This window comes from Danio aesculapii, chromosome 1, assembly GCF_903798145.1.
Source record: "Danio aesculapii chromosome 1, fDanAes4.1, whole genome shotgun sequence".
Classification (NCBI taxonomy): Eukaryota; Metazoa; Chordata; class Actinopteri; order Cypriniformes; family Danionidae; genus Danio; species Danio aesculapii.
This window is the reverse complement of record NC_079435.1, coordinates 2077047-2104041: the sequence shown is the minus strand read 5'-3', so window position 1 is coordinate 2104041 and position 26995 is coordinate 2077047. Positions and strand designations below refer to the sequence as shown.

At 37.8% G+C, this 26995-nt stretch overlaps 2 protein-coding genes and 1 pseudogene across 3 annotated transcripts; all 3 read left to right on the top strand.

Annotated features, from left to right (window-relative positions):
- Window positions 1-795: 795 nt before the first annotated feature.
- Window positions 796-1440, top strand: LOC130240356 (ras-related C3 botulinum toxin substrate 1-like; annotated as a pseudogene).
- Window positions 1441-5479: 4039 nt separating this feature from the next.
- On the top strand, window positions 5480-9985 carry LOC130239488 (uncharacterized). The gene is made up of 5 exons (XM_056471110.1): window positions 5480-5688; window positions 7965-8282; window positions 8370-8699; window positions 9155-9319; window positions 9915-9985. Exons 2-5 carry the CDS (start codon window positions 8030-8032, stop codon window positions 9983-9985), a joined length of 819 nt encoding a protein of 272 aa, XP_056327085.1. The 5' UTR covers window positions 5480-5688; window positions 7965-8029.
- A 4066-nt stretch (window positions 9986-14051) lies between these two features.
- On the top strand, window positions 14052-21005 carry LOC130222388 (CMRF35-like molecule 8). 2 transcript variants are annotated; one of them, XM_056454990.1, is made up of 7 exons: window positions 14052-14209; window positions 14334-14660; window positions 16151-16222; window positions 18311-18418; window positions 18607-18659; window positions 18738-18915; window positions 19541-21005. In XM_056454990.1, the coding sequence occupies exons 1-6, from the start codon at window positions 14170-14172 to the stop codon at window positions 18900-18902; spliced, it is 765 nt and encodes a 254-aa protein (XP_056310965.1). In that variant the 5' UTR covers window positions 14052-14169; the 3' UTR covers window positions 18903-18915; window positions 19541-21005. The 2 variants fall into 2 exon arrangements, with proteins under 2 accessions (XP_056310965.1, XP_056310963.1); XM_056454988.1 differs by having other exon boundaries at window positions 19538-21005.
- Window positions 21006-26995: the final 5990 nt, after the last annotated feature.

Genomic DNA, 26995 nt, shown 5'->3' with positions numbered 1-26995 from the left:
GCTGAACATTTACAGTAAATCAAGCAAAAAGGAAGTACGTTTATAGTGTTCCACACTACAAATGCTGGGTTATTTCAACCTTAGTTTGAGTTAGGTATAAATGAAACTAACCATTTGGTTAAAATTAGGCTGGTTTGAAAACTAATTTTTAACTTCTAGAGCTGGACCCGTCACAAAAGAACTCCCATGTGCTTTGCATAGGAAATCCTGTTAAAATAATGCATGTGAAACATAAAAATTGTAACACTGAAAAGAAATTTTAATGTTTTCTTACAGATGTAAGAATAATGCACTCTTCTATTTTTCTTTTGTTTTTGACAGAGAAAAGAAGAAAAGTAATTCATTAATCCAATAACACCAGACTTTATAGACAGTTGACAGGTGTGAAATCCCCCCCCAAAAATGTATACCGTGTGTAATTTGCTTATATTTTCATGTATCCGATTTCTATATGGGAGGAGCCTCTGATTTCGCATGTAGACGAGAGAGCTTTAGGTATCCATGCATCATATAACAAGACATGAATGCAGATGTATGACATGCAGTGCAGTTTACTCTGTATATAAATTGCACTCTTGCATCAAACACAAAATCCAGCCATCATCTTTTTTTCTCTCTATCTTAGCTCTTGCATCAGGTGCTCCTGTTTCCAGTGATCCTACATGATGTGTCTCTACAGCGTTCCTGGAGTAATAAAAATTACTGGAGTATCTGTGGTAAATGGACATGATCTGGAAGGGCACACCCCTGCCCATATGAGGTCCAACAGTGCTTGTCAGAGCACAAACCAACCTCATGAAGCCAAAGCAATTGTCTGAGGAGCTCATTTCATTTAAAGGGGACCTACTACGTCCTTTTTTAAAAGCTGTAAAATGCCGTTGTGGGAAGTGGGTGTGTGGGGAAAACATGCCTTCTGAAAAGCTATATTGCCAAGTGTTTTCAGGATGAGATTTATGCCACTGTGTGTAAGAATTATTCTGTTAATGTGATGGTCGATGGGCATCCAGTGAAGCTGAATCTGTGGAATACAGCAGGGGTTGAGGACTGTAACAGGCTTCGTAAACCTTTTTACCGAAAGATGGACATGTTATTGATTTGTTTCTCTTTTGAGAATCCAGACTCATTTGAGTTAGTCAGTGAAAAGTGGTTTCCAGAAGTCCGACATCATTGCCCGAACACCCCTATAGTTCTAGTCGGGACTAAACTTGATATGAAAGACAACACTGAGACCATTGAATGGCTGAAAGCAATAAAAGAAACCCCCGTTGCCTTGCATCGAGGCCTGGCTAAAGCTGAAGAAATAGGAGTTTTAAGTATGTGGTGTGCTCAGCACTGACAATGAAGGGTGTTAATGCTGTGTTTGAGGAAGCCGTTCGTGCAGTTCTGAACCAGCAAAAAGAGAAGAAAAGAAAGAATAAATGGATTAAATGCCTGAAATGATTCAACAATCTGAGTTCAACTGAGAGGAGAAAACTCTGGAGGTTTCGGATGATGGCCTTTAAATATGCATGTCTTTTTGTAAAGTTGTTAATAATGTTTAACCAATGTGGTAGTTTGACTGCTATACCTCAAGTTTGCTTTATTTTCTAAAAATTGATAAGGCCTGGAGTGCGTTATTCTGCTTATACTACTTGTAATGTGCATTATTTCCCAGCAATTCAGCTAGTGCAGTGCGATTAATTGAAATCGTATCTAAGTCGTGATTTGGACATGCACGATTTCTATATCGCATTACAGCACAATTTTCCCGCAGTATGCTATTTGTGAAGTTTGTTTATAAACTAATGTCGAGAGGATCCCATGCTTATGATTGATCACGGCTGGTCCTGCATTATCCAACTTATGATTCACCAATCAGACGATTCCTAAGCCAATATAAATACCCCAAGTTCCATATCACAGCCATCTTCATTTTGAAGAATCCCCCCCTTCCACCTCAACTCCTCCTCCTTTCCTAGATGGGTGGCACGGTGGCCCAGTGGATAGCACTGTTGCCTCACAGTAACAAAGTCACTGGTTCTAGTCCTTACCAAGCCAGCCAACGTTTCTGTGCGGAGTTTACATGTTCTCCCCGTGCTCACGTGGGTTTGCCGGTTTCCACCCACCATCCAAAAAATTGCAACTTAAGTTAATTGACTAATCCAAATCAACACCATTGACATGCTCCTAGTCAGTAGTTATCTCTTAAGAGCAATCACTATCTGTTCATTAGCTAGTACAGCAGGGGAGTTCTCCAGATCTACCTGAGCTCAAACTCCCCTCTCGCCTTGCAAACGGGAGGGAGCCCCGAGCTCAAGGGTCTTATGAGCTCAGGGCTCTCTCGCATCATGCCAAATGCGCATTATAATCAATCATCAGCTAAGTGTGAACTCTTGAAGAACCAATCATAATGCAGCACGTCTAAACAGAGCATGAGAACAGGAGACTGGATAGCCTGCATATACAGGCATGATGCAGGGAGTTCAGCACTAGGAGGATTTGGGGCCAAAGAAGTCAACATTTGTGATGTGGGATTATTTTGGAGACAGGAAGGCTGATGTGTTGCAGCACCAGGTCCTTTGTAAGTCAGCTATATATTACATGTGGAAAGTCGCTTCCTTTAGCATTTGCAATGTGCTTTGCACTCGCGCTCCTTTGTTGTTGCTCGGTGACCATCAACCATTTTCTCAGCGTTTGATAACCTAACAAATAATTGCTGCAGCTCTGATACAAGTTTTATCTATGGAGAAAATTACAAAGCACTGGGTGTTTGGTGGTCCTGTGTTTTGTCTGAGATCATTTATCTCCCGAAATGTGTATATTACAAACAAAGTATGAAGCTAATCGATCCGTTCTTGTTACGTGACTCACAGTGTGGCATTCTGAAAAGTTCAATTTAAAGTTTGTCTGAAAAGAGATGTTTTCAGCTGGGAGTGACTGGAATATGTGAGCGCATGGCTTTCAATATGTTACTGTAAACTTTATTGTCCCCTTTTGGGGCGATTTACTTTGCAGCGTACTAGATTTACAACACACATATCATACCACACACTTAAGACAAACATTAAACAACATTAATAGTGCTAAAGAAACAGCAACTACCTCTTCCCAAATTCAGCAAATCGATTGCACAAGGAACTAATAAAAATTTGAATCTGTTAGTCCTTGCCAAACGGACCCTATATCGAGATCCTGAGGGAAGTATTTAAAATGAATCAAAAAGAGGATGGGATATATCAGATGTACAGTAGGTGAGAGTTCAAAGTGACTATTACCGCCGGTCCTTATACCGCCGCCGTTTGAAATAACTGCTGCTCTGTTTTTAGTGTAGGACCGCAGTTTGTGAAAAAGCCGCCAGGGGGCGCAAAGGGACGGGATGCGAACGGAAAGAAATAGCCTTTACAACAGCTTTAAATATGCTACTATGCTTGTAAATGATATTAAACAATAGGTCAAAGCAAGTCCTTCATTAATCATTTAAAATTTGTTAACACACTTTATTGTAAACTTTTTAAGTGCAAAGAGGACTCGTTTTGGAATTGAAGAAATAAGACAACTAACATGACACACACATTCAATACAAATAAGTAGTCTTAAATAAATAAATAAAGCAGTCTTTTAGCCTGCTTTTAGTGTTTGCCGTTGTGATAGGACTAAGACAAGACTTTTTCGTTTATGTTTTTATTTATGTTTTTATTTACATTTTCGTTGTTGATTATATTTTACTATCTTATTTTATGTCTGAATTATTGTACATAATAATAAACGAATAATGAAAATAAATTAATAATGAAAATATGCCTAAATAAATAATTTATTTAAAGATATTGCTGCGAAACACTGAGAAATGGTCAGGGGCATGGTCTAAAGAGCTTAAGTTGAATGCTGCTTCATCAAAAGCAAAAAAAATAAATTGACCTACTTTAAGCAGATCACTAAAAGTATAATAAAAATAATTTTTTGCTCTCTCTCTCTCTCTCTCTCTCTCTCTCTCTCTCTCTCTCTCTCTCTCTCTCTCTCTCTATATATATATATATATATATATATATATATATATATATAATTATGTAATTATTTAATAATATATAATTATAAATATAATCTTAATAAACTTCCCAGCCACAAATATTAAAAAAACACAACTTGTATTAAAACTGGGCGAGGATTAGAAAGAATACGATGCTTGTTATATAATTTAAAATGTTATTCCTCTTGTCCAATTTCTTTATGCACATTTTTTCACTCGCTACTCTGCCAGGAACTTCGCCGCTAGAGAGCACCTTCAAAAATCTCAATCTCATGAATGCAAGCCGCACACCTCCATTGGAAATAACTGACTTGTGCATGTAAAAGACACAATAAGTGAACGGCCTATTTTACCGCAGCGACACAAAGAGGTCTATGATCGATGCATGGCAGAACACATCTGTGGACACTTGGAAAAGTACATGCTGCTACTTATGTGGTCAAGCAGAACATCGGAGCCTTACTTAAGTTTGACAGCGCGTACACACACACACACACACACACACACACACACACACACAGTAGTCTATTTATTTGTTTTGCTATAAGTCTGTTCTAGAGCCATTACTAGGTGCTTTTTTGGTCTCCTCCTCCTGTTTTGTCTTCATGTGATTTCTGACTGTTTTAGCTGGGAAATAACTCTAATCATTCAGCGGAGTGATATGGAGCTGTTCTAAACCTGCCGGAACTACTTTAGCTGTGTGTTTGTCAGGAAATAACCAAACACCTTAGAATGACCATAAGCCAATCAGAATCAAGCATTTAAAAGTATAAGTGAGTATAAATCTATTAATAGTTTGATTGTATAATTTATAAAACCCTGCATATGTTGGTTTGATCAGTATTTATCAGATGTGTTTTGGTTTGTTAAAACTACTGTATATATTGATTATTCAATATCAGATTTTTTTAAACAAGATGCATCTCGCATGCATTGCAGTTCTCCAACCCTAAAATAGCATGGAAATTGATAAGAGTTTGTGTTGTTTGCTCCGTTCGGAAAGACCTGATCATCCTGACATTGTTTAGCACAAACCTTTATGACCTCTCGGCCTATCAGAGGAAGTGGGCGTCTTCTGTTGATCTGAACAGGAGAGTTTGAGAAGAGCTGAATCTACTAATGACAGAAGATCGGTGAATAAGAGAGAAGAATGAAGATCATCTGGACTTTCAGTCTGCTCATGATTCCTGGTAAGAGTCTGATCACATCCTGATTCAACAATCACATCACTGAAGAACCACAACACAGATTAAACTATGAGAAAATGGCTTTATATTAAACAAATATGGTGAAAATACCATTTAAGATGCGTTTAAATGACTGTAATAGTGTTGTATTGAGATGTTGTTTTGTTGTAGGTGTGTTGAGCTCCATCAGTGTGACAGGATATTCAGAAGGCGGAGTCACGATCACATGCAAATATGATAAAGGATATTAGACAAATGCAAAGTATTTTTGTAGAGGACAGTGGATATCATGCTCTGAGCTCATCAGGACTGAGACTAACAGTGAAAATAAATGGGTTCAGTCTGGAAGATTCTCTCTGTATGATAACACAACAGCAGCAGTTTTCACTGTGACCATCAGAAATCTGAGAGAACAGGATTCTGGGACTTATCAGTGTGGAGTTGATACATATGGAACTGATCCCAGCACTGAAGTGAATCTGAAGGTTATAAAAGGTGAGTAACTGAGTCAAACTCATGAAGATCCACATATTTGTAATTTGCATATATAAAATGCTCTAAAAGATACCAAAAAGTCAAATATATCTATGTGCATATAAAAGTATATTTCAATATTTACTTGCATATCTAAATGTTAGTGTTGGTTTATTTGTGGCTCCCTTCTGAATTATATCATATGCAGTAAAAAAAACACTTTTCTGTTACCTTAAAATGCTTTCAGTGTTACTCAAATTTAACAAATCAATGAGTACTTTTACTTGGACACCAATACTTTGATTTTAATACCATTGAGTCGATACTCTGATTAAAGCATCATTCACACTGAGCGACTGCTTATTTCAGCAGAGAGTGAACGACCTCTGTCTACGCGAGTGACAGCGACCGTTGGGGACCAGGTGGGCATGTCGCCACTGGCTTGCTTGGTTTGGGACTTGTGGAGCTGCACATCGATGGATTTGCTCTTCAGTGTTTGGACTTTCAGCAGTGAATATTAAACCACACTGAACTGAACTGAACTGAACTGACACCGTTTCAGTTTACTAGAACTTCTATGTTAAGCTGCTTTGACACAATCTACATTGTAAAAGTGCCAGAGAAGTAAAGATGAATTGAATTGAATGTCGTGCGATGCGACAAGGTTGAGAATCCTTCAACTTTATGCAAATGAAGAGCGACTTTCTTGAGCGACAGCCAGTAGGAGCTCACTTAAGAGTCCAACATGTAAACAGCGATTTCTGATGAGCTGTAGTCTCAATCAAACTAAACAGAAATGGAAGTAGGATGTGAGGTATGCATATTTTAGTGGCATTACTGAAGTGTAGTACAGACATATATACACCGCAATCAAACTATTACCATCATGTAGGAATTTTTGCCACGTTTTGCGACAGGATAGTCTATATACACACACACATGGCTGTTTGACACTATTCTCTGCACCTACCAAGTCAGTAAGGGAATCACAGATAGATCATGAAATGCAGAAGTTTTTTCTTTCAGTCGGCGTGCGATATCAAACTCCATTAAAGCAACACTCCTCCACCAGTCCTTAATTCAAACTATCCAATACCTTAGAGGGCCTGACTGAAATGTTCCTGAATGAAAGTGAAACTATCGAACTGCAGTGAAAGTCGACAAATTAAAACTGAAACCTCCGAAATTATGTGAATCTCCAGAGGAAACATGGATAGCGTGTTGACATCGATATTAATCGAATTATGCGATGTAACATGTCAAACTGATGGTTTACATGTTTTTATACAAACATCATGACTTTTAAGAAATAAATAAGTAAATGAGTTCTGTTTCCAAGCACAACATAAATGGAGGATTAATCAAAAGTATGATTAAATCAGAATCTGAAGTTGTCAATTCAACTCAAGAGCTTTTCACAATAATTATTGTTTCAAATCAGCTTCACAAAAGGTTTCATTACTGAATTACAGTCAAATTCTGAAAAATTAAATATCTTGAAGTCTTAAAATGTCAAATTTTATTTTAGACCTTAAAAAGTCTTACATTCACTGAAATATTGTGTTGTAGGTCTTAAATAATTTTAAACAGGTAAACACCGCACTCAAACTATTACCATCATGTAGGAATTTTTGCCACGTTTTGCGACAGGATATTCTATATACACACACACATGGCTGTTTGACACTATTCTCTGCACCTACCAAGTCAGTAAGGGGATCACAGACTCGCACGCATCATGAAATGCAGAAGTTTTTTCTTTCATTTGGCGTGCGGTATCAAACTCCATTAAAGCAACACTCCTCCACCAGTCCTTACTTCAGACTCGCATCCAATACCTCAGAGTTTGTCACAGGGGCCTGACTGAAATGTTCCTGAATGAAAGTCAAACTATCGAACTGCAGTTAAAGTCGACAAATTAAAACTGAAACCTCCGAAATTACATGAAACTCTAATCTCTTAATCGAATTATGCGATGTAACATGTCAAACGGGATCATTAAAGGAACATTCGAAAAGCTACTCATGTAAACACCATCATAATATTGTCTTATTCACGTTATGGCAATTAATTAGATTACTGATGTCCATGTAAACATAGTCATTGTCATACAGGTTTGGGTAAATGTTTTCTACACTGTACATATAGTTTAAAAAAATAAAAATAAAACCTGGTGAACAAATCCAGCGGGTTCAACAAACTAAATGTTCTTGCATGTGAGTGATTTCATGCTGTCATTAAATAAAAATGAGGTAACATCAATGACTACATCTTATATGCTGGTTTGTGTTTTGCAGGTACACAAATCGGAACAGTGGCAGGATATTCAGGAGGAAGCCTTATTATAAACTACAGATATGAAATGCACGACAGGAACCATCAGAAATATGTCTGTGAAATTGGAGAATATCATTGTTTATCTCTAATAAGCATTAATGGAGCAGCAGAATGGAAACACAGCAGCCGATTCTCCATTCATGATGACAGATCTGCAGGTCTCTTACGTGTGTTTATCAGAGAGCTGAATGTCCAGGATTCTGGAGAATATAGGATTATAGAGAGAGTTTCTGAAGACTACAGCTTGTTCTCTGAGTTTGAGCTGGTCATCACAGACGGTGAGCCGCTTTCAGTCATTCCTGCATTTGTTGATGTGCTAGAAGTGCTGAAGATCTACTTTAACTGTTGATCTGAATCTCCAACAGCTGCTTGCTGTCAGAAGAGCATCAGTCTATCAGCTGCTGCAGGAGGATCTGTCAACATCAGCTGCAGATACCCACAATCCCACACTGCTGATGTCAAGTTCATCTGCAGGAGATCTGGAGCTGATCTCTGTGCTGAAGAGACGCGGTCTGAGGAGGAGAGCGGAGGAAGAAAAGCTGAGGGAAAGATCCGGCTGTATGATGACAGAGTAGAGCAGCTCCTGACAGCAACCATCAGTCATGAGAGTCCAGAACATTCAGCTGAATACTGGTGTGGAGTTCAGTCTGCAGGACACAAGAGCTTCATCACACGAGTGATCATCAGCTTCACTGGTCGGTACAAAACATGGTGTTCATGTTTTCATTCAAACATCATGACTTTTAAAATAAATATTAAGAAATGACTTTCATTTACAAGCACAACATAAATGGAGAATTAATCCAAACTATCAAAAGTATTATTCCTACAAAATATGAAGGATTAATGATCATAACTTTACTAGTTACCAATAACTTGAATGAAATAAATTGGCCGTAGTGTATGAAAGTGTCTGTGTGAATGAGTATATGGGTGTTTTCCAGTACTGGGTTGCAGATGAAATGGCATCCGCTGTGTAAAACATACGCTGGAATAGTTGGCGGTTCATTCCACTGTGGTGACCCAAGATAAATAAAGGGACTAAGCCACAGGGAAAAGAATGAATGAATATATAAGCACAGTTAACCTGCAGTTCTGTAGTAGCTGATGTCTATTTGTGAACACTAATGTATGTTTCCTTGCATCGCAGTCATTACAGACTCAGATGTCCTGAATACTCTATATTCATCATCAACATCATATCCATCATCAACATCATATCAATCCTCTTCAGAGAACCCTCAGATGAGCACAGGAACCATAAACCCTTCAGAGTTTGTCACGCCGACGTCAGCTGAAACAACAATAACAGCAGGCAGGTGTTGTGTTTTAAAGCTAAACATGGTCACACTTTACAATAATGGTCTGTTAGTTCATGTTATTTAATGAGTTTATTCATATGCGCTATTAATTTTGAACTGTGAACTGCATTTATTAATATAGTACACATTTACTAATGCAAAGCAACTCGCTACATTTTGTACATGCTAAATCAATTATAATTAGGACAACATAAATCTGGAAATTACAAAAAAAATTGGATAATATATACATGATAGAGATCCTGAAGATACCAAAAATATCAATAACTCATATTTGGCCATAACAAAGTCACTGCATTTTGCCTTTGCATGGCAGAATGCATTATTAAATTCCACAGTTGTGTCTTTTAACATTAGTTAATGCACACAAGCTAACAATGAACAAGGTTTTTTATTATCTAACATAAACTATACTATCAAATACAGTCATTTATTGTTCATTGCTCATGCATAATGGTGAATTCATTATTTAATAGACCAATATGGTAAACTGTTTCCATAAACATTTTTATTTTTCAGATTTGCATGCACTTTGTCTTTTCCTTCATGATGAATCTCATTCATAATCAAACTCTCTTGTATTTACAGGATTCTCTAGGATCTTCATGTCTGAGGTTTTGCCTTTTTGTCCGTTTTGCCTCCTAGTGCTGTTGGCTTAAGTTCAGTGGGAGAAAGAAAGAAGCAAACTTGTCATAATAATTCTGTTAGACCAATATTTTCTAAATCTTTGGTGTTTGTTTTGATCCATTAAGTATTGATAACTCTGAGAATGATCCTCTATGAGACAAATATGCATTAGAAGAGTTTCAGATTCAGTAAATGTGTGTAATGTATGACAGTAAAGCTCATCATCGCCCTCTACTGGCCTAAAATTAAAATCTAAATACTAATACTTAAATAAAAAAAAATTAAGTGATGCCAAAGTGTAATCTGATGTGAAAACTGGACTAATTTACTAGAACTTCTGTGTTAAGCTGCACTGAGACGATCTACATTGTAAAAGCACTGTATAAATAAACGTGAATTGAATTGGATGTGTTTATGTCCTTCTGAACAGATTCTACAATATTAAGAGATATAATAAAAAGATGTAATATTACAAGACATAATAATCAGATGTTTTTATTATTAGATGGTGTTAAATGTCTGTGCAGTTTTTTTCAACTTGGCCAAAAACTGAGAAATGAGCCTTTTTGAATGGGAACTCAAGCGTTTATGTGCACATCTGCTTTTTTATATAATATTGATTGGTTTATTATATCTGTTCTGGGTCACCGGGGTCTGTTTTCTGATCTGAACAATGCCGACAGAAGAACATTTTCAGTCTTCAGCGCTATTCATAATTCATAACTAGTAAAAATGCATTCTGTTTCTGTTTATTTTATGAGTTCAGCTTCCTTTAGTCTTCTCTAATTGTAATGCTGTTAGTATACACATGTCTTGATTTAATATTTTCATTAACAATAATAAAGTGTTTTATATTACCCTTTGGTTTTTCATGTATTATATTGTATAAATCTACAGTAAATGTGAATAAGTTGCTCAAGTCTTCAATAAAATACATGTAAATCATCTGCACTGAGATTTTGGTGAATCTTTAGATTATATCGACGTGGGCGGGTTTAAGCATTAATTATTAATTTATATATGCATGTATGTGTGTGTATGTGTGTGTGTGTGTGTGTGTGTGTGTGTGTGTGTGTGTGTGTGTGTGTATATATATATATATATATATATATATATATATATATATATATATATATATATATATATATATATATATATATATATATATATATACATACATACATGCATACATGCATGCATGCATGCATGCACGCACGCACGCACGCACGCACGCACGCACGCACATATATATATATATATATATATATATATATATATATATATATATATATATATTATACACACACAGTTGGAGTCACAATTATTAGCCCCCGTTTGAATTTTTTTTTACTTTTTTATTATTTTATATATGTATTTCGTAAATGATGTTTATCTGAGCAAGATAATGTTCACAGTATGTCTGATAATATTTTTTCTTCTGGAGAAATTCTTACTTGTTTTATTTTGGCTAGAATAAAAGCAGTTTAAAAAATTTTAAACACAATATTAAGGTCAATATTATTAGCCCCTTTAAGCAATATATTTTTGATCGTCTACAGAACAAACCATCATTATACAATAACTTGCCTAATTACCCTATCCTGCCTAGTTAACCTAATTAACCTAATTAAGCCTTTAAATGTCACTTTAAGCTGTATAGAAGTGTCTTGAAGAATATCTAGTCTAATATTATTTACTGTCATCATGACAAAGAGAAAATAAATCAGTTATTAGAGATGAGTTATTAAAACTATTATGATTAGAAATGTGTTGAAAAAAAGATTCCCAAATGTTTACCTACAGGTTACATGTGTGTATGTGTGTTTACATGTCTTTTACTTGTCTTTTCTTGGCTATTAGTTTGTGTTGAACCAAATTCCAGACACACAAAATTTCTCAGAATGTCAAAGTTCTGCTTTCCATTTCTCAATAGGATCAGTGAGTGATTCTACCTCTAGGTTTCGCTGTTTCCCACCAAAGAAAACCTAATTATCATGGAGACTTGATCCCAGTGCCACCAGACGACTATCAAAAACCTATGGCTCCATCTATTGGTAAATGAGTTCATTTCTGTGCATTTCTTGATTTTGCAGCCTTGTGCAGGTCAGGGGTGTTTTTAGTATGATCGCTTATAATGTAAGTGAATGTTTTGCTGTTCTGTTTTGCTGACTGATAAACGATCCTGAATTACATCATTCATGTTGGATGAATGAAACATTTTCATAACGTTCTCTCAATTTCATAGCCTCAGTATTCATGCAGCTGTTTTTATGACTGGTTGTGGCCATGAGGGGGCGTGTCTAGTAAGTATATCACAGATGCAAAGGGGTGTGGCATGGTGGATTATGTGTGTGTGTTTGTTTTCATGCAGTCAAATAACAACATATTCTGGCAAATATCGCATGGTGCACCTTTAGTCGATTGCTGTAATGATAATACATATTAACACTTTATAAGACACTCAATAAAAAAAAAAAAAACGGAAAATAACATGACCAAATATGGTTCTTCACCCAATAAGGGGTTAATTAATAATGTTAATGCCTCATCTCCATATTTAAACATCACAAAACATTCATTCATTCATTTTCAGCTTAGTCCCTTTATTCATGAGGGGTCGCCACAGCGGAATGAACCGCTAATTTATCCAGTTAATGTTTTACACAGCCGATGCCCTTCCAGCTGCAACCCAGTACTGGGAAACACCCATACACTACGGCCAATTTAATTCATCAATTCCCCTATAGCGCATGTGTTTGGACTGTGGGGGAAACCGGAGGACCCGAAGGAAACCCACGCCAACACGGTGAGAACATGCAAACTCTACACAGAAATGCCAACTGACCCAGCCGAGGCTCAAACCAGCGACCTCCTTGCTGTGAGGTGACAGTGCTAACCACTGAGCCACCGTGTCGACCCATCACAGAACAATAAGATGGTTTTATATAGCTCGGTTTTTCTATTCTGTTGTGTTTAATGTCAAGGTTACCATCATCATGCACTCAGAAATAAAGGTACGACAGCTGTCACTGTGGCAGTACCTTTTCAAAAGTACATATTTGTACCTGAAGGGTCTATATTAATCCCACAAAGGTATATTTTAGGCGCACTTGGGTACTAATATGTACCTTGAGGTACCACTGTGGAGCCTTTGGGTACAAATATGTGTCTTTTGAAAAGGTACTGCCCCAGGTACTACCTTTATTTCTGAGAGTGCGAAATAGGGAGGGGCCATCATTACTTTAGGGCGGGGTTATCTAATTTCTGCTCTGACCTAATCCATTCATCATTCTTCCTTCATTTTGTTAGCAATGCTCATCTTTCAACAATCCAACAGATTTCCCAAATAACTAAATCAAGCGCCACCATATTTTATTATTATTATTTTTTTCTCATTACAGGAAGTGGATGTGTGCATCAAGATAGTAGAAAAGCAACAATCTTAACTACCATTGCAATGCTGACTTGATCTCTTGTAGTGTCTTAAACTAATATCAAATATGATAAAGCATATGAATCAACCAGAACCCTGCACTCATACAGTACCACAAAGCTGATTTCACCAAGTAGGACATGTTCCTGGGAGATGGGTCTGGATGCAGACCTGGTGCAGATGCAATCAGAGCTGCATCCAGTGCTTTTTAATGCGCTCACCCAACCCCTACCTATCACAGTGACGTCACTCACTCCATTGAGTGCATTGTGTCTGACATTACACCCAGACACTATTGGTTCCTGGATGAATGTCTATGTTGATTCTGGAACTACATTCCAATCAGCCAATCAGAATTAAGGGATACGTTTACTGTTTATGTTAAGATTAGGCTTATGGTTATTTTTATGCACTACTGCATGAGTGTTATCCAACTATTATCCCCCTCTGATTTTGGGAGTGATCTACAGTTATGTTTGGGTTTAGGGATAGGGAATAGGATTACATTTCCCAACAAAAAATTATGTTCTAGGATCAACATAGATGTTCATCCAGGATTGCATCGTACTGTACTTGGTAAAATCATACAGTAACATTAGTAAGTGCTGCTGTTGGAGCATTAGTTTCACTTCCTCTCTCTCTCTCTCTCAGAGGAAGTGGGCGTCTCTCGGTCATGTTCATCTCTTCATCATAAACCTGGAAAGAGAGAGTCAAACCTAAAATGAAGAGTTTGAGAAGAGCTGAATCTATTAATGACAGGAGATCAGTGAATAAGAGAGAAGAATGAAGATCATCTGGACTTTCACTCTGCTCATGATTCCTGGTAAGAGTCTGATCGCAGAGTAAATGACTAAAACAAAACAGTAGCCTGTAACTGAATGTAGAAGATGCTGTCAGATTTATATAATACGCCAGATGTTGTATTAAACTGCTGGTTTGTTTTGTAGGTGTCATGAGTGTGACTGGATATGCAGGAGGTGACGTGAACATCACATGCACATATAAGACTAAATATTTCCAAAACGCAAAGTATTTCTGTAAAGGGAAGAAGCCGGAGAGAATCAAACATCAGTGGTGCTCTCAACTCATCAGGACTACAGAGGAAGAGAAATGGGTTCATTCTGGAAGATTCTCTGTGTTTGATGATAGAAGATCAGCAGTTTTCACTGTGATCATGAGGAATCTGAGTCTGCTGGATTCTGGGATTCACCAGTGTGCAGTTCATAGATCTAATAGTAAACACTCCTACTCTGAAGTGAAGCTGGTTATAACAGGTCAGAGTTTAAACTCATGTTGTTGGAGCCATTTTTTTCTTTTATTATTATTATGTTTGGACTAAATGGGTTGGTTGGATGATACGATTATTATTATTATTATTATTATTATTATTATTATTATTATTATTATTATTATTAAAGTTTACATTTGATAATTATTGTATTTAGATTTGAGTATTTTGTATTTGTATTTTATTCATGTTTAAGGATTAGCTTTATTGTTGTGATTGTGAGAATGAAGACTTTTATTTTGTCAAAATTGGGATTTAAGGAAGCTAGGTAGTAGGTGGAGTAGGAAGGGGAAGAGGAAACAATTTTCAGACTGTGAGTTTGTTTGTGGTGACGGTAGTGCTATTGAGGAACAATGAGCTATTTCACTGATTTGATGGCACAAGATGTGATAAAATAAACATGAGAAAAAGGATTCACAGCGGACTCACGCGTCATTGTTTACCCTTACCGCGATAGCGGCTTAAAGCAATAATGCCGCTACACAGATTCATAATTAGTATATTTGATTACATTTGTTGGTTTAATTTGATGCATTTCCATTGGTTTTCATTGCTTTTATCTTTAATTATATTTGTTTCCGCTTCAGTTCATTTTTCATGAGTACAGTATATTCATCTGATTTTGATGTGCAGAAATGAGCTCATTTTTACAAATGCATTCACGGTGGAAATATGTCTTCCTAAAATAAAAATAAAATGCTAAGTTTATCCAAATAACTTCAAAATTAATAAAGGAAACCTGGTTATTAATGCTTTCCCAGTGATGGGTTGAGGCTGGAACGGTATCCACTGCGTAAAACATATGCTGGATGAGTTGGCGGTTCATTCCTCTGTAGCGACCCCTGATTAACAAAGGGACTAAGCCGAAAATAAAATGAATGAATGAATGAATGGTTATTAATGCTTTTACGTGTAGTTTGCGGGAACTTGCTTTAGAACTATAAGTAATCTTAAGAGCTTAAATGATGCCATACATTTCTGTAGTTCAGTAATATCTTTTAAAAATCAATCCCTGCATATGAAAGCTACGATTCTCAAGCTTTTAGTTTGTGGTTGTCTTATGGTTGACAATTTGGTTAAGGCTGTTACCACACATTTCATTCATTACTCCCCCATTTTGAGTCATTTCAAGATGATAATTTTTAAATGCAGCACGAACTTCCCTGATCAAATGTGAGATTCATAATCAATACATTACAAAGTACATGTTTTATAATAGTTTTAGTAGTAGCAAAGAATGTTTACAATGAATAATTATGTTCAATTCATTCTTACTCTGCGTCTTATTATATCCTGTGATTTGTTGCAAGCCTTTATTTTCCCTCTAAGTCCTCAGGACATTTGTGTCAGCTCAAACAGGGAAGTGACGTGTGTGAAGACGTGAGTGTGAATGTCTGTGGGTTGTCTGTGCAAAAGTCTGGTTTAGAAATTCCCCTTCATTTGCACTGTTGCTTGAACAGTTTATTTCTGTTTCAGAGAGAAAGGAAGTCCAGACAGCATCATCCTTCACATCAGCTCAGACTCCACTGATCACTTCTCCTGCTCAAGGTAAAACCACACTCACTTCTGTCTGCTGGGTCTTTTGACTCTTCACTAATTCACTGAATCTCATTTTCACACTCTTCTTTGTTTGTCTGTCTGTAGGTCTCTCTTTACTTTTCACAGTGATTCAATGAATCTTTTGTGTTTTCAGGCTTGGGTGAGATTGTCAGTCTGTTTTGACTGCTCAGAGTGATTCACTGAATCTCTTTTGTTTTCAGATTCAGCTCTAATTTTCAGTCTGTTTTGATTCTTCAGAGTGATTCACTGAATCTTTTGTTTTCAGATTCAGCTCTAATTGTCAGTCTGTTTTGATTCTTCAGAGTGATTCACTGAATCTTTTGTTTTCAGATTCAGCTCTAATTGTCAGTCTGTTTTGATTCTTCGGAGTAATTTACTGAATCTCTTTTGTTTTCAGATTCAGCTCTAATTGTCAGTCTGTTTTGATTCTTCGGAGTAATTTACTGAATCTCTTTTGTTTTCAGATTCAGCTCTAATCGTCAGTCTGTTTTGATTCTTCAGAGTGATTCACTGAATCTCTTTTGTTTTCAGATTCAGCTATAATTGTCAGTCTGTTTTGATTCTTCAGAGTGATTCACTAAATCTTTTGTTTCCAGATTCAGCTCTAATTGTCGGTCTGTTTTGATTCTTCAGAGTGATTCACTGAATCTTTTGTTTTCAGATTCAGCTCTAATTGTCGGTCTGTTTTGATTCTTCAGAGTGATTCACTGAATCTTTTGTTTTCAGATTCAGCTCTAATTGTCAGTCTGTTTTGATTCTTCAGAGTGATTCCCTAAATCTTTTGTTTTCAGATTCAGCTCTAATTGTCAGTCTGTTTTGATTCTTCAGAGTGATTCATTGAATCTTTTGTTTTCAGATTCAGCTCTAATTGTCAGTCTGTTTTGATTCTTCAGAGTGATTCACTGAATCTTTTGTTTTCAGATTCAGCTCTAAATGTCAGTCTGTTTTGATTCTTCAGAGTGATTCACTGAATCTTTTGTTTTCAGATTCAGCTCTAATTGTCAGTCTGTTTTGACTCTTCAGAGTGATTCACTGAATCTTTTGTTTTCAGATTCAGCTCTAATTGTCAGTCTGTTTTGACTCTTCAGAGTGATTCACTGAATTTTTTGTTTTCAGATTCAGCTCAGACAATGATTCAGCTCATTTGTCGGTCTGTTTTGATTCTTCAGAGTGATTCACTAAATCTTTTGTTTTCAGATTCAGCTATAAATGTCAGTCTGTTTTGATTCTTCAGAGTGATTCACCGAATCTTTTGTTTTCAGATTCAGCTCTAATTGTCGGTCTGTTTTGATTCTTCAGAGTGATTCCCTAAATCTTTTGTTTTCAGATTCAGCTCTAATTGTCAGTCTGTTTTGATTCTTCAGAGTGATTCACTGAATCTTTTGTTTTCAGATTCAGCTCTAATTGTCAGTCTGTTTTGATTCTTCAGAGTGATTCACTGAATCTTTTGTTTTCAGATTCAGCTCTAAATGTCAGTCTGTTTTGATTCTTCAGAGTGATTCACTGAATCTTTTGTTTTCAGATTCAGCTCTAATTGTCAGTCTGTTTTGACTCTTCAGAGTGATTCACTGAATCTTTTGTTTTCAGATTCAGCTCTAATTGTCAGTCTGTTTTGACTCTTCAGAGTGATTCACTGAATTTTTTGTTTTCAGATTCAGCTCAGACAATGATTCAGCTCATTTGTCGGTCTGTTTTGATTCTTCAGAGTGATTCACTAAATCTTTTGTTTTCAGATTCAGCTATAATTGTCAGTCTGTTTTGATTCTTCAGAGTGATTCACCGAATCTTTTGTTTTCAGATTCAGCTCTAATTGTCGGTCTGTTTTGATTCTTCAGATTGATTCACTGAATCTTTTGTTTTCAGATTCAGCTCTAATTGTCAGTCTGTTTTGACTCTTCAGAGTGATTCACTGAATCTTTTTTTTTCAGATTCAGCTCAGACAATGATTCAGCTCATTTGTCGGTCTGTTTTGATTCTTCAGAGTGATTCACTAAATCTTTTGTTTTCAGATTCAGCTCTAATTGTCAGTCTGTTTTGATACTTCAGATTGATTCACTGGATCTCTTGTGTTTTCAGACTCGTCTCTCGCTGTTGGTCTGTCTGTGCTTCTGCTTCTGGTCATCAGTCTGATTCTGTCAGTGATTCTCTGGAGGAGGAGGAGGAGGAGGAAGTCTCCATCACTCAGTAAAGCGTCTCCTCATTTACATATACTTTAATATTACTAGCACTTTTTCCCACATTAGTTGATCAGACATGCTATCAGTCATAGAGGCATTAGTTTCCTGCTCCAACAAATGAGACAATTGCCAAAATAGTGTTAAAATGTGATATAAACACAGGAGTGGAGTTTAGATCTGTTGTTCACCTCACAGGTACTGATTCTCCATCCGGAAGATCTCACACAGCACCAGCAGCCAGTGACTCGGTGAGCACAGTTGAAAACCTCTGCCCAGAGCCAGAAATAATGAACCTGTAATATAGAAACGATTCTTCCTCCTCACAGGTTTCTCCCTCTAGTGACTCTCAGATCTGCATCTCGTCTGCTGAGGATGTGAATTACGCAGCGGTGACTTTCCTCAAGACATCAGACCGTCCTGACAGTGTCCGTTTGAGGAATCATCAGGAGTGCAGTGAATATGCTGCCATCAATCATCGTCTCACTGCCTGAGGAGACTCAGTGTGTGAGTTATAAACTGATGCATTTGAAGAAACTCTCTGATTCAAAGCATACAGGATCCAGAACAAACACTGAACACCAAATTTCTTTTTTGTGTGTCAGGGGAATTCTGTTATTTATATGTATATCTGCTAGAGCTGAATGATTAGTCAAAAAAAAGATTGCGATCTCGATTCGACTTCCTTCTTAATCCAGCATTTCTACGATTCTGCCAATCATAATTTCAAGTTTAAGAGAGAAGCAAAGGCAGCCGCACAAGTCTTCACAGTTTTACATAAATTGCTCAGCAATGTGGACACCTCTAAATGGTGTTGAAAGAGTCACATGCTGTATTTATAAGGTATAATTCACCCAAAAATGTAATTCCAGTCTTCATGTAATGATGTACTCGCGGCTGCGAAATCACTCGTGACGTGAGCTGCTGACCGTGAGCTGTTATCACAGAGAGGGCGGGCGGGCGTCTGTGAATGAAGTCTACTTTAGTGAACAGAACCTGCATAGGCTGTGAATAACAGCTAATAAAGTTTTCTAGCTTTCTGATACTGACCCTTTTAGGCTTTGATCCTATTTTTGGTGTTTTGGTGACTGTCGCTTTAAATTTAAATAAGATTGTGTTTTTTTTTCAGAAGAGGGCGGAGCTACAAACGGCAGTGCGGGAACATGGTTGTCCCATTCTAACCTTTGATTTGGCCCACCATCCCATTTGAAAAGCGAGGGAGAACGATGGGGAGGTGGTTGGAGTGAATATCTTTGACAAAGATAGTTGTTTTGAATTTAATGTAACATTTAGTTTGTTTGTTTTGTAATTTGTTTTGGAAATTAATTGGATTTTTTTTAAAACGTAAATACTGTCACGAAATGGATAGAGAGCAATGCACAATACATCAGTGAGCATTCATTCATTCATTTGCTTGTCGGCTTAGTCCCTTTATTAATCTGGGGTGGCCACAGCGGAATGAACCGCCAACTTATCCAGCATTTGTTTCATGCAGCGGATGCCCTTCCAGCTGCAACCCATCACTGGAAAACACACTTATTCACACACTACAGACAATTTAGACTACCCAATTCACCTGTACTGCATGTCTTTGGACTGTGGGGGAAACCGGAGCACCCGGAGGAAACCCACGCGAACGCAGGGAGAACATGCAAACTCCACATAGAAACGCCAACTGACCCAGCCGAGGCTCGAACCAGCGACCTTCTTGCTGTGAGGCGACAGCACTACCTACTGCGCCACTGCGTCGCCCACATCAGCGAGCAAATAAAGGCAAAGGCAGGTGGCAGCTTAGTGTATTCAGCATTCATCTCTATTTTGTCATTAATTGCATTAATTCTTAATTGACTGCAATTAATTCTAATTTGTAGAAAAGGCTGTGATGTACTGTATATACAGCCCTCTTGTGACTTTACTAAATATTACACTCATGACGCAGATTCCCCTTAAATGATCCCTTTAATAGTTAACAGGAAAACATGTCAGAGCATGGACTGACTTCACTAGCATTGCATTGTTATTGCTGAGTGCGTTCAAATACAAGTGAGTGACCATTTGAAGTGTTATTCCAACACAATCTCACGGAACTTCGTAACTTTTTGATTTAGTGGCTAATTCGTACGATCTAATTCGAACAATTTAGTACGATTTGCTCATCCCCCAATGACGGTTGGGTTTAGGGGTGGGGTTAGGTGCCACGCCTCCTTTTTAAAATCGTACAATTTCGTACGACTGAACTCGTACGAATTCATACGAATTAGCCACTAAACTATAGCAGAACATAGCTAAATGTTTAGCTGTCCTTGCCTATGTTCAGTATTATCACTGATTACTGATTATAATCTTGTAAGTGGGCCATAGACTCGCTAATGAATAATTATGTGAAATGAGTAAAGGGTAATATTTGGGTAGAATATTAACTGTTTGTCACTTTGAGCATCTACATATTGTTACTTTATGTTATAAGTGATATTGATGCTGAGATTTAAGCCATAATGACTGATTCTCTTAAGTTTACGAGTTAGAGTACATGATACCAATTCACAAGTGTTAATCAATGACATACATGTCTGAAAATGTCAGTATGTAGCTATTACGCTGCCTTAAGTTACTACATGTGACTAAGATATATATATATATATATATATATATATATATATATATATATATATATATATATATATATATAGATAGATAGATAGATAGATAGATAGATAGATAGATAGATAGATAGATAGATAGATAGATAGATATACTGTATGTGTAGCGTATTGAGATTGTAGTACTATTTCTGTTCAGCACTAATAGATATTTGTTATTTCCGTTCGTTTAGAACCACACATATTAAGCTACACTCCAAATCATTGTGCTGCTCTGCCATACTTCCAAACTCAAGGACTGTAAACCCTCAACCAGTTCATTAAAGTGCTCTTCGTCTCTGACCGGACGACTTATATCTGTTCAATTTCCACCAACACTTACACTAGTATACCTTACATTATCTGTGTGGTGTTTTGAGCTCAAACTTAACTACACACTCTAGGAACTGTTCTCAATATTGTTATTTTTTTATTATGTAAAAAGGGGGATGATAGGTCACTTTTAATATACAGTTTATGACAAAACCAGTTTAAAAGAACATGACAGAATTATAGAAAAAGATTTTTCTTTATGGCTTTAACTCTCTCATCTTCTTTCACACAGTCTATAGAAATAAAGATGAACTGAAGTCAAATCATCAGTGAAATCATCACCGGACTGCAAACAGATTAGAAGTGAGCACATTAATGTTTATATAATTATTATTTGAATATTATATTAAGTTTTTGGTGATTTATTTTCAGAAAAGTAGGTTAAAGGATGTGCAAGAGACATGTCTGTGCTTGTGGTTTGCTTTTGCGCTTTCGTTTATATTATTGCTTTCAGAGCCTTTTGCAGGAAGTGCTTTTAGTGCCCACCGATACCACATTTTCCACTTCACTGTCATCTTTATTCCTTTAGCACTTTATAAGTGGTTAAATCTGCTTTACGAGGATAGAAATGAATGAATAATAATAGTCATGAGCTACAAGTATGGTTATTTAGCTAAAATGTAGCTCTGTTCGTCAAACTGTAGCCATTCTGAATATATAAAACAGGATGAACACTATTTTTTGACATTGTTAGTGATGTTGTACGCTCTCAGAAATAAAGATAGGTGAGCCGTCACTGGGGTGGTACCTTTTGAAAAGGTAAACATTTGTACATATTCCATATTAATACCTCAAGGGTACATATTAGTACCTAAAAAGTACAAAAGTGTACATTTTTAGGTACTAATATATACTTTTGAGGAACCAATATGGACCCTTTAAGTAAAAATGTGCACCTCACCAGTGACGGCTCGCGTACCTTTATTTCTGAGTGTAAAAATAATGAAGACACTGAACATTTTACTGTCTGATTATAGTGTTAGCATTTGTCCTTTGATGCTTCATTGTACACATTATGTTCGTTTTAAGTTACACTGCAACTACATGTGAACTAATTCCCATTAGAGTATTAGTAGACTCTATGGTTAGGGTTAATCTTAGTGTAGTTTGACATGTAATTTCATAGTTACTTACAGTAAGGAATAATGTTTAAGCAGACAGTCTACTAATACTGAAATGAGATTTAGTTGGCATGTAGTTGCAATGTAATTAATAGTCAACAAAATGTGAAAAGGGAAAATAAAGCGATGCTATGATGTTCTGTTCACTGCTACTTTAATTTAAACCTTGTCTTATACTAAATCATCTTGTGACACCTAGTGGCTAATATTAGTTAGTTACATTTCTAATTCATATCTTAAACCCTTATAGATTTAATCAATCATTTGTATCATTTGTTATATTTTTATTTGATAAACTGGAAATATTGGAATAACTGAACTACACTGTTCCTATTTACTGTGACCTTTTATGTGAAGCTGCTTTGACACAATCTACATTGTATAAGCGCTATACAAATAAAGGTGAATTGAATTTAATTGAATTGAAATATTGGGTAATTACGTCTATATTTTTAGGGAAAATATAAGTGGAGGTGTGTTTTTGCTGATCTGTCCTTAGTAGTGCTGAAGTTTGATCAACAGCCGCTGTCCATGGTGCTGGATCCACATCAGTCTGCCAGATTAGTTTAAAAGCCTATATATCCGCTCAGTGAGATCTGCTTTATATGTTTTTACTGCAAATGTTTTATACATAAAAGCACGTATATGAGATTTTTATTTAAAGAGTTGTTTATACACTTACAGACCACTTTATTAGGTACACTAGTACCAGGTTGGACCCCCCTTTGCCTTCAGAACTGCCTTAATTCTTCATGGCATAGATTCAACAAGCTACTGGAAATGTTCCTCAGAGATTTTGCTCCATATTGACATGATGGCATTACGCAGGTGCTGGAGAATTGTCAGCTGCACATCCATGATGTGAATCTCACATTTCACCACATCACAGGGATGGACATGGTCAGTAACAATACTCAGGTAGGCTGTGGTGTTGACACAATTGGTACTAATGGGCCCAATGTGTGGAAAGAAGATCTCCCCCACACCATTACACCACCACCATCAGCCTGAACCCTTGATACAAGGCAGGATGGATCCATGCTTTCATGTTGTTGACGCCAAATTCCGACCCGACCATCTGAATGTCGCAGCAGAAATGGAGACTCATCAGACCAGGTAATGTTTCTCCAATCTTCTATTGTAAAGTTTTGCGAATTGTAGCCTCAGTTTCCTGTTCTTAGCTGACAGAAGTGGCACCTGGTGTGGTCTTCTGCTGCTGTAGCCCATCTGCCTCAAGGTTAGTATTTGTATGTGAATGGGGATGCAGGAACGGTGAATATAACCTCAGTGATAAGATGCATGTTCAGTTAACAAGCCCTCTAGTGGAATATTTAAATAATGAAGTTCTGATGTAATTGGGTGTTAGTTCTTATCTAGTGCAAGTTCAGTGTTTGACCTGTAGGTGTCGTTTTGTGAGTGAGCAAAGCCTGAAGAAAGAGGAAGTCACTAAGGCAGACTGATGTAGAGACAGAGAGATCCACACACACACACACACACATTATTTAGCATCAATAACACACTCAACTCAAGTCACAATGAAGATCCTCCTCATCAACTTCTTGACTTTACAGCTGATCTCAGGTCAGAGCTTTTCTCTTTCAGTCACTGGATATTCTGGAGGAAGCCTGATGCTGGATTCTGGGAAACTCTGGTTCAGTGATTCTGCTAAATATCTGGCTAAATTACCAGACTGGAGGACAATAATAAAGGATAGGAAACATGAGAGATGGATTAATGAAGGAAGATTCACTCTGTTTCAAAACACTGATGGAAACCTCATGATCTTCATCACAGATCTGAATTGGAGAATACTGGATCGGTGCTCTTTATAACTGGGGGGTATATTTGATGTTACAAGTGGAAGAAGGTCAGTGACATCAATAGAAATCTAATCATTTTAAAGCCTTAGTTGAAGCATTTCTTCACTATTGTTATTTACAGACTCCTGTTGTGCGTCAAAAAGAGTGATCATGACTGTTGGAGAAACTGGCAGCTTCAGCTGTGAATATTCTCATAATCATATTAATGATCCCAAGATCATATTCAAAGAGGAAAGAGACTCCATTGAGATGATTTACAGCACACTGAATAAGAAAGAAAGATTCAATATATCTGATGACAGACAGAGAAACTCATTCAGTGTGAGCATTACTGCAGTGACAGCAGATGATGGAGGAGTTTATTTATGTGGAGTTTGGCTCGACAAACACTCGTACAGTTACTACATTATTAATACTGTACATCTGGAGATTATGAGTGAGTAGAACAAACGTGGTGTGTGATTATATTCATGAGGAACCTGAGGAGTTGCATTATGTAGCAAATAAAGAAATAGTTTTATTACCTTAATAATGAATGTTCAGTTCCCCTGTTCTTCATCTGCAGTGTCTCCAGTAGTGAGACGTGAAGGAGAATCTGCTCAGATCTTCTGCCCTTATGATTCAATCTATCAATCAAAGTCAAAGTCTCTCTGTAAGGGGAAGTGCTCCACTAGAGACACACATCCTCTGGATGAGACTGTGAGAGAAGAGAAAGAGAGACTGACTCTGCATGAAGACGTCACAGCAAGTGTCTTCACTGGGACCATCACTGGACTGACAGCAGAGGATGCTGGGAAATACTGGTGCGCAGTGACATTAGACAGAGAGCTGAATTATCTTTACACTCATCTGATGGTCATCATCAAGCAGGGTGAGGAAGCTTCACACATCTGAATGTGGAAAACTAGGCCTGTCCACTGATGTTCTTGTGTTTCTGATCATTTCCAGAGCTGAGCTTGACTAAGTATGAAGGAGATGACGTGTCCATCCAGTGCAGACATCATGATGGAGATCAGAAAAGCTTCTGCAAAGCACATGAAGCCTCCACGTGTGTGAAGGATGGAGATTCATTGGAGACCATCAGAGATGCTCGATTCTCTATCAGTGATGAAGCGTCTGCTGGAGTCTTTACTGTCAACATCACTGATCTGAGAGCAGACGACTCTGGAGTTTACTGGTGTGGAGATTATGCTGTCACTAAAGTTCATTTACACATCAAACAAGGTAAAATATCCTTATTTAATTCATTTGGTTTAGCCTTTTATCCTTATTAGGGTCCAGAGTGATTTTGGCAGCCCTTCTGCTCGCTCTGGATAAGTACAGTTCTTGGGGAGTAGGAAGGGTTGTACCAGTGATTCGCTCAGCAGTCCGAACTATTCGACGTAGTCTTTGGAGGTCGTATTTAGTAGCTGAGCTAAACCAGACAGTTATTGATGTGCAGATGACTGATTCAATGATGGAGGTGTAGAACTGTTTCAGCAGCTCCTTTGGGAGGTTAAACTTCCTCAGCTGACGAAGAAAGTACATCCTCTGTTGAGCTTTTTTTGACAATGGAGTCAATGTGAGTGTCCCACTTCAGGTCCTTAGAGATGGTGGTGCCCAGGAACTTGAATGACTCCACTGCTGCCACAATGCTGTCCATGATGCTCAGTGGGGGGAGAGCAGGGGGGTTTCTCCTGAAGTCCACTATCATCTCCACTGTTTTGAGCGTGTTGAGCTCCAGGTTGTTGTTACTGCACCAGACAGCCAACTCCTTAACCTCCTGTCTGTAGGCAGACTCGTCACCGTCCTGAATGAGGCCGATAAGTGTGGTGTCGTCTGCAAACTTCAAGAGCTTCACAGAGGAGTCTTTTGATGTGCAGTCATTCGTGTACAGGGAGAAGAGCAGTGGGGAGAGGACACACCCCTGGGGGGCGCCAGTGCTGATTGTGCGGATGCTAGATGAGAATTTTCCCAGCTTCACCAGCTGCTGCCTGTCCGTTAGGAAGCTGTTGATCCAATGACAGACAGAGGTGGGCACAGAGAGCTGAGTTAATTTGGGCAGGAGAAGTTTTGGGATGATAGTGTTAAACGCCGAGCTGAAGTCAACAAACAACATCCTCACATAGGTCCCTGGTCTGTCTAGGTGTTGCAGAGCATAATGCAGTCCCATGTTAACCGCATCATCCACAGACCTGTTTGCTCTGTAGGCAAACTGAAGAGAGTCCAGTGAGGGTTCAGTGATGTCCTTCAGGTGAGCCAGCATCAGTTTTTCAAAGGACTTCATGACCACAGATGTTAGTGCCACCGGTCTGTAGTCATTTAGTCCTGTAAGTTTGGGTTTCTTTGGGATGGGGATGATGGTGGAGCGTTTGAGGCAGGAGGGCACTTCACACAGCTCCAGTGATCTGTTGAAGATCAGGGTGAAGATGGGGGCCAGTTGGTCAGCACAGGATTTTAAACAGGCTGGTGTTATAAAATCTGGGCCTGGTGCTTTTTTCCTCTTCTGTTTCCGGAAGACCTGGCACACCTCCTCTTCACTGAACTGTAGGGCAGGTATGAGGGAGGCGGGGGATGGTGGTGTTAATGGTGGCGTGAAGAGCAGTTCAGAGTGGGTGTGGGGGGTTTTCTCAAACCGGCAGTAAAACTCATTCAGGTCGTTTGCAAGTCGTTCATTGTCTACAGTGCTGGGGGA

Coding starts and splice junctions, on each gene's coding strand:
- LOC130222388 (XM_056454990.1), top strand. CDS start 14,170: ATGAAGATCATCTGGACTTTCACTCTGCTCATGATTCCTG. Junction 14,661..16,150: donor AGTGAAGCTGGTTATAACAG/GTCAGAGTTTAA, acceptor TTTCTGTTTCAG/AGAGAAAGGAAGTCCAGACA. Junction 18,660..18,737: donor CACCAGCAGCCAGTGACTCG/GTGAGCACAGTT, acceptor TCCTCCTCACAG/GTTTCTCCCTCTAGTGACTC.
- LOC130239488 (XM_056471110.1), top strand. CDS start 8,030: ATGCACGACAGGAACCATCAGAAATATGTCTGTGAAATTGGAGAATAT. Junction 8,283..8,369: donor TGAGCTGGTCATCACAGACG/GTGAGCCGCTTT, acceptor AATCTCCAACAG/CTGCTTGCTGTCAGAAGAGC. Junction 9,320..9,914: donor TGAAACAACAATAACAGCAG/GCAGGTGTTGTG, acceptor TTGTATTTACAG/GATTCTCTAGGATCTTCATG.